The following is an 8,290-nucleotide window of genomic DNA, read 5'->3' as shown; positions in this document are numbered from 1 at the left end:
GATTCGAACCCGCCACCTTAGGTGTATGTGGCTGGCGCCTTAGCCGCTTGAGCCACAGGCGCTGAGCCAAAGTTCTAGTTTTAACTTTCCGCTTTAACTTATAAGGCAACTACATGTCAGAATCCTTATTTATAAAATGATGATGTCGGTGGTGAACAATTTCCTAGGTACTTTTCAATGAGTTTATGACAAGATTTTTATTTTATATATTCTTGTTGTTCATGTGAAACACAATGCTTATGCATGAATTGCTAGATGCTTTTTGAAATTTTATTGTCAGCATTTTATTTAGCTTTTGCATTAGTATTCTATTGCAGCTATAACAAATTACCACAAAATTAATGTTAGAAAATAACACGAACTTATTAGCTTGCAGTTCTGTAAGTCAGAAGAGTCAAAGGGCTCACTGGGTTAAAATCAAGCCATCAGCAAGGCTGCATGCCTCAGTTGCATTCCTCAGCTGCATTCCTCAGCTGCATTCCTTGGCTTTTCTGTCTCTTCCTCCGTCTTCAGAGTTACAGAGGCAAGTTGAGTCTTCCCCAGAACGAATCACTGTGACCCTTCTTTAGTCACATCTGCCTCTGAACCTCTTCTGCCTCCGTCCCCGCATTCAAGGGCTCTTATCTTTATATTGGGTAATCCAGGAAAATCTAACCACTTGAAAGTCAGCTGATTAACAACCTTAGTTCCATCTCCTACCTTCATCCCCAAAGACACAGATTCCAGGTTTGGAATATAAACGTTTATAGGAGGCAGAATAACCTACTCTCTATGTACACTGCACTCATATGGCACTTCCAAGGTACTGTTCCTTGGAGTATCTCTCATTCTCCATGAATTAAATACATTCCTCTTAACACCAAAGCTGCCTTCATATACGATTTTCTATCTTTGAAATGATACATCTTCCTACCACCAAATCAATCATCATTTATTTCTTTATGAGGAAGTATGAAAGTGACTGGGAAAAAATTTTTTCCGAAGGATAGAGTGATTAATTCTCTGGACTTCCTTTGTCAATTTCTATTACTTTTCAGTTTAAAAAGTTAATGACAATGTCACTTATTAGATCTTTAGGCAGATCTATATAGCTAAAGTATGACTGGTCTTTAGTTTTAATCATATACTGTGGGAAAGAACTTAATGTTCTCCTTAGCACCTTTGTTTCACAAAAGTATGCAGTCCTAGGAAATTAAAGTATATTAATCATACCTAGTATCTCTTTATAATGATACATTGTATCCCTAAAAGCTTTCTACGGAGGAAGGAAAAATGTGGATTTAATATTTGACATGGTTGCTTATTGGGACAGTAGAGCATGGTGATTAAGGATGTGGCCTGTGGGATTCAAATGCCTGGGTTTATATCTTAGCCCTACATCCTGAACTTTGGGCAAGTTGCTTAGGCCAAATTTATCTCCCTATAGGATGGCCTGAAGGTTTGTTGTGGAGAAAATGGAGGTGAAGTAGTACTACAGTAGTTAGCTCATGATACTCAGTGCCTGATAGTCACTGTTGTTTCTGCTGTTCTCATAGCTGGTGTCTTATCATGATTGTTCAATTGACTGTTCCTCCCACTTTGTTTTAAAGTATTCAACGTAGTGAATATGCCACATTCACTTTTGTATCTCTTATTCTGTTCACCTATCATTAGGTACAGTGTAGAATTGATAAAAATGCTATAGGAAGATTTTTCAATATATGTGTCTGTTGTCCATGGATTAGGGAATCAGCCGTACTATTTGTTTGCCAGTAAGTGAAAACTGACAGATTGACATACAAAATTAAAAAGGAAGTGATCAGATAGTCTGGACTTCAGGATAAAAATTAAAATTAATTGCATAAGAAGCAAGGAAATAGTTTAAAAGATTTCTTAAATTCCTTTGGTTATAAAAGTAGTTTTAGAGGCGATGTTCTATTCCTGAAATTGTGCTCAATTTTACTAATAGGTCATGATTAAGAAAGTGCTATTGAAATTAACACAGTGACTCAATGAAGTGATTTTCATTGTGTGACTTTAGCTTGCAGGAGGGTTCCTACTTATTATCTCATGCAGCAGAAGATTCCTCACTCCTGATCTATAAGACCTCTGATGGAAAAATTACAAGAACAGCATATAATTTGCATAAAACACATTGCGGCCTTCCTGGTGTACCTTCCAGTCTCTCCGTTCCCTGGGTCCCGCTAGATCCCAGTCTCTTGTTACCATATCATATCCATCATGGAAGAATACCGTGTACTTTCCCACCTAAATCACTGGATCCTATAACACAACCAAAGGTAAAATCTTCTTTGAAATTAAAATGTTCATTATGTTGTTTGTTATTTATTTGTTTCACTGACTATACCATATTTTAACCTAACATCCACATTTATTCTAAAAACTGTATGCACTGGAAGGATAGATAGAAGTGTATGCTCTGCTGAGTTCAGTGGAACGATTCATTTTCGTCAAGTTTATAAAATTCTTCTAGTTTGCCTAGTAGATGCATGGGTGAGGTAGCCACATAGTTAAATCTCTATCTTCGTACGCAAAGCAAAGCTGTATTTTTAAAAAATGTTTGTTTATGCATGTCGTATTTCATTTTATTAAATAGTTGAGTCAATTTGTAGAAGAATACATATAATAAAAGCATGATATAATTAAAAATTGATAAGTAGGATATGTAAAAATAAGGTGAGTATTAGTGATTAGTGAATCAAGGACCTTTTTAAAAACTCAGAAGTGTTAAGGACTAAATTGTTTTGCTAGGTATTGTATAACTTAATATTTATTGAGTTATAATTAATATTACTCTTTCTATAGAAGCTTTCCCAGAAATACTAGCTGAATGTCATTTCTCTATCTGAAATTTGTAAAGCCATGGCTATTGGTATTCTCAACCAGATCTCTCATTCTTTAAATCATGTAAGAAGTTCCAATTCGAATTTAATTACAGGAAAAGTTTTACTCTAAGAAGGAAAATGAATGTTTGGGAAACAAAATCTCAGTGTGTTCTCCTTACTTGTTGCCAAAAATCTTTGAGTCAAAATTATCGTGTGAGCTCCGTAATCTCAGTATGTTTGCCCCAGAGCATATACCATAGCACTTGTGTGTCATTTGGGAATTCTGTTCTTTTTTTCCCTTCTGTGTTATACTGAAGTGACCTGTAAATGTCCTCAAGTGCTTTTGAGAAATAGCTGGAATGCCAATGCTGAGGACTTTTTAATAATTTGCAGTGAGCAGGGTTGATTATGTTTTTCGGTTCTCCACCCTAATGTTACTGTGTGGGCGTATCCCTTTAGAAATGAGAACTCTCTGCACATTTTAGCTTTGGCCAGGAAAGTGTACGTGTGGCTAACTTGCTGTGCAAGGGAAAGAGTAGAGAAAGTTGTTAACATTTTAAGCTCTTTTCTCTACAATTTTGGTTGAGTATTTCCAGTTTAATATAAGTAGTAATTTTTATAACCTCCTAAGGGAAAAATTTCTTAAAAATAATTGAACTGTTTTTGAAGGGTCTATGTTCTTTCTATGAGAATGATTTCTTTTTAACTTAGAAGCTACTGATTGTAGTCTGTTAACCGATAGCATATAATTCTGGGTGGGAGTGGCTTATTCTTTTTTAGTGGAAACAAAGAGTTTAATACCTTGGCACTGAAGAACTTTAAATGATAGGAGAAATTTGTTATGTTGCTCAAAGTGTTTTCTAAAAAAGAAGTACTATACTTTCCTTATTGCCAGAGACTGACACTAAAATAATGTTGAGTGCTTTATGCTTTGAAAATACCTCAGTGATTTGATATTTTTAATAATATGGTTCAAAATGTGCATTAGTACAATAAGAAAACAACTTACAATCATGTTTCACTCGATGATGGGGATACATTCTGAGTGTACTTACACTCAGAATGGTATAACTTTTTAACTTTTTTTATTTTTATTTTTTTATATTTTTTGGCCGGGGCTGGGTTTGAACCCACCACCTCTGGCATATGGGGCTGGCGCCCTACCCCTTTGAGCCACAGGCACTGCCCAGAATGATATAACTTTGATGGTATAGCCTCCTACATGGGAGCCTTTTGCTTTTCAGCTGCAAACGTGTGCAGCATATAACTGAATACTATAAACAGTTTTAACACAAACATATTTGTATCTCTAAACATAGATAAGAGGATGCATTATGCCAGGATGTAACTAAGTGATAGGAAGTTTTCAGCTCCATTATAATCTAATGGGACCGCCTTCATATGTGCAGTCTGTTATTGATCAAAACTGTTGTTGATCAAAAGCTTGGCTCCTGTAGCTTAGGTGGCTAGGGTGCCAGCCACATGCACTGGAGCTGGCGGGTTCAAATCCAGCCTGGGCCCGCCAAACAACAATGACAACTACAACCAAAAAATAGCTGGGCATTGTGGTGAGCGCCTGTAATTCCAGCTACTTGGGAGGCTGAGGCACAAGAGTTGGAGGTTACTGTGACGTGTGACACTGTGGCACTCTACCAAAGGTGACAGCTTGAGACTATCTGAAAAAAAAAAAATTATTAGGCAGTGCACTTGGAGAAATTCCATATGTTCACAGTTGGGCCACATAAATGTAAGTAAACTTTAATTCAATTACATATGTACATGGTGTGACAATTAAGTTTGTGAACTTATCCTAGAAAAGTGCTACAACCTCATTGCTGAATAGCACTATGGTCACCTTCAAGGTGCTCTCCTTGGGAAGCTGTGTGCAGACACAGTGCCTAGTCTCCCCTTCAGAGCAGTTTTGGAATTTTTTTCTGAATGGCTATAAGAGCTGTCATCATACAGTGTCTGTGAAGTTTGCAGACTCATCCTAGCAGAGTGGTACTTACCTCATTGCTGAACATCACCGTGTCACCTTCGAGCCTTCAGCCACCTGGTGACTGTGGTGATATTCAGCAATGAGGTATGTAGCACTGTTTCCAGAATGAGTTCGAGAATTTAATTATCTGACCTTGTATATCACTAAGCAGTTATTGATTTATATATAAAGGCTGTCTGGGCTATATACTTTCCTGACAGCCTTCATATATGTATATATTTTATATTTATGTAAATGTATATAATTTTTTGTTTATTTGTTTGTTTAGATATAAGGTCTCACTTTGTCAGCCAGGCTAGAATGTAGTGGTGTGAACCTTGAACTCCCCAGCTCAAACAATCCCCCTGCCTCAGCCTTTGGAGTAGCTAGGACTATAGGCACAAGCCACTACACTGAGCTAATTTTTCTATTTTTCGTAGAGGCAGAATCTTACTTTTGGTGGAGGTTAGTCTCAAACTCCTGGCTTCAAGCAGTCCTGTTGCCTGAGCCTCCCAAAGTTCTGAGATTACAGATGTGAACCACCATGCCTGGCCAATTAATATTTTTTAAGATATTTCATACATTTATCTTTCATACGTTTATGAAATATTTAGCAAGTTTATCTAGGACTAGGTTGTTGTATAGCCCAGCTTTCAGTAAACAATTAGGTAAGTAATACTTGGCTTGATATATTCTTGAAAAATGATAGAAAGTTTTAGTTATCTCCCATTCCTACAATCTAGCATTACATTTGGTAGGAATCACCCTGTCTTCCTCCTAGCCAGACCACAGGAATGGGCCTTTTAAATCTGAAGCTAGGTACAGATAAGGGATTCTAACCTAGCAGCAGTGGATCAAATCAGAGATTTTAAGAAACCAGAGAAGTTAAGTCTTATATGAAACAAATGATCTGCGTATTTTCATGGTGTGAAACCTCATCTAACAAATGTTTTTACCAATATGATTTCATAGTGCTAGTCTGTAGTCTACTTGAACTCAGAGGTCATCCTGCTGTACTGCCTTTGGCACTGAAATGCTGTCACCTCCTTGGCCACTGAGAGGGCATAAAGGAATAAGGAAAGGGGAAGGAAAGACTTTGGGGAATACAGAGGACAGGAAAATGCTGAGAGACAGCCACCTCCGCCCCCTCCTGCGCCAAGCAGAAATGTTGCTGAAGGGTCCCTTCAGCTTCCTGTGCTACTTTTGAATTCCCCTCCCAGTCCTTCTGCAGCTGCTCTGTACTTACTCCTTTCTCCTTCTACAAGTTCTGTGATAAGCATTCCTTTTGCACACACACACACACATAGAATCTTGCAATAGAAGTTTTCAAAATATTTGCTTTTCCCAAAGAGTAGTAGATGCAATTAGTGTGGCAGTTTATAGGAAATACCAGAGGAGTGCGAGTGGTATATAGGTAATCTAAAAGTGACAGTACTTTTCTAGTCAGTATGTTACAAAGTTCATCAGATTCACCAAGACACATGGGCAGACTCAGGTCCCTACTCAAATTTGTCCTTTTTAGCCATGTAATTATAAACCAAAACATGCTGTTTAAGGAGACAGTGGAAGTAGGTCAGGGAAGCTGGGAGTCTGATTCATTCTTAGTGAGCCAGAAGCCCCTTACAGCAATGCTGGTATTATTTCTCTTGGACAAGGAATATGAGAGAATGTTTTTGGATTTACAATGTCATCCATCACTCCCAGGCCTGGAATTCATTGAACAGGATGTGAAGAAACAGAGTGCAAGATGGCTACGGAAAATAGAGGCGGATGGGGGCAGGTTCTGTGGAAATGGTTTCAGACTGTACAGCTTTGGTTCTTCTCTATGAGATCGGACCTTCTGTGTTATTAAAAACCTTTATGCTCTCTCAGTGGCCAAGGAGGTGACAGCATTTCCAGATCTCATCTGTAATAGCACTACAATTAGCAAGGGATTGAGTCCTAAAAATAGAACACCTCTCTTTGTTGGGCCCTGTGAGCTTGGAAATGGGGTGAGGAAGGTGGAATCAGCACCACAGTAATTTCTCCCCATTCCCCCAACTCAAAGGAGTTTCTTCCCTCTTCCCCTTTTCCTGTCCTCTGTAATCCCCAAAGTTTTTCCTTCCCCTTTCCTTATTTCTTTTTTGCTCTTCTCTTTGTCCCCTTCACCCTTCCTTTCTGTTTGGATTCTTCTCTTCCCTTCCTTGCTTCAGGTTCACTCCTTTTTTCTTCTCCTTTCAGGGACTGTTCTTTTTTCATACTTTGTCTTTCTTCGTTTTCTTTCCTTCCTTCCTTTCCTTATTTTATTGTCTTTGTTTTTTCTCTATATAATTTCTTCTTCTTTACCACTTCTGACCTTCTCCTTGTATCTTCTTTCACTCTCTTCCAATTTCCCATTTCTCCTCCCCCCACCCTTTTTTTTGCCCTTTAGCTTGGTAATTATAAACACATTGCTCAAAAGGTCCGCCATTCTCATTTCCTAATTTAAAACATCAGCCTCTTCTAAACGTAGTACACTTCTCTCCATCTATCTATCCTGTCTTCCCCCTTCTGATTGCTGTTTTAAGTTAGTACTCTAAAACTGTCAGATTAAAACTTGTCCAGAAACCGGAGACTAAAAATATACAGTATCATTCAAAAGGCGATTAACACACGTATAAACAAAGCAGGGTTGATTACACGTAGGTATGTTGTAAATACATTAAGCTAGTCTGTTCTTCGCCTCATCTCCTAGGTTGGTGGAACAAGAATGCCTACACGCAGCCACAGGAATCCAGTTTCCAAGGAAACCTAAAGCAGTGGCTTGCCTGCTCAGCAAGTGGAACATGAAGGAGTGGCTCCAAGTAAAAGGGAAATAATTTAAGGATTATGCCATGGGAAAGAAAATTCAAAAAAACTCATTATAACAATATTTAATTTAGAAAAGTTTGAGAAGAAATATGCTTAAAAGATCAGTAGAAACATTTCTCCTAGCTTATCCTCAAGAGTTCTTAGAGTGCCTTGAAAAAAATAATGTTGGTGATATGAAGAATGTTTCCGTGAAATGGAATGTTAGTCTCTTCGCTCTTAAAGTTTGAGGAGAATCTAATGTACCTGTTTGAACGTTATTATAACAGGGAAATGTATTAAGAAGAAAAATATTTTTACATTAGATCTTTTTTAAAAATTGTAAATAGATTTTTTTTAAATAACACTTATTATGTACTATGTTAATAATTTGAGTTATATATTGCCAGTCTGTTGAGACTAGGTCAAAAGGTCAAATATGACCAATGTCATGTATAGTTGTGAGCATTGCTACCCTTGTTTCTGACTCATTTTGATAGTTTTTGCTTACCGCTTCAAACTGATGATCGTTGCAAGTTAATAAAGTTAATACCTTTAAAAACCTGGTGAAATTCTACTGCAGAAGCAAAAAATAAAAAAACTCCCTGCGTCTTTAAAGTCACCAGTTCACATTTTCTTGTTGAGTAACCATCAGTTTGTTTAAAAAAAAACTTTTGTGGTG

General features: G+C 37.5%; 1 protein-coding gene across 1 annotated transcript in view; it reads left to right on the top strand.

The window, feature by feature from the left end:
* Positions 1 to 7,625, top strand: part of ICE2 (interactor of little elongation complex ELL subunit 2) — a 59,373-nt gene extending 51,748 nt beyond the window's left edge. Inside the window, exons 13-14 of the mRNA XM_023510136.1 lie at positions 2,021 to 2,279; positions 7,517 to 7,625. Coding sequence (XP_023365904.1) covers positions 2,021 to 2,279; positions 7,517 to 7,576 — 319 coding nt within the window. The 3' untranslated portion in view covers positions 7,577 to 7,625. The remainder of the gene's footprint in view (positions 1 to 2,020; positions 2,280 to 7,516) is intronic.
* The last annotated feature ends 665 nt before the right edge of the window (positions 7,626 to 8,290 follow it).

The sequence above is a fragment of the Otolemur garnettii genome, unplaced genomic scaffold (assembly GCF_000181295.1).
Source record: "Otolemur garnettii isolate 467f Iridium unplaced genomic scaffold, OtoGar3 scaffold00011, whole genome shotgun sequence".
In the NCBI taxonomy this organism is placed as follows: domain Eukaryota; kingdom Metazoa; phylum Chordata; class Mammalia; order Primates; family Galagidae; genus Otolemur; species Otolemur garnettii.
The sequence above is the reverse complement of the archived record's forward strand: the minus strand, read 5'-3'. Positions and strand labels throughout refer to the sequence as shown.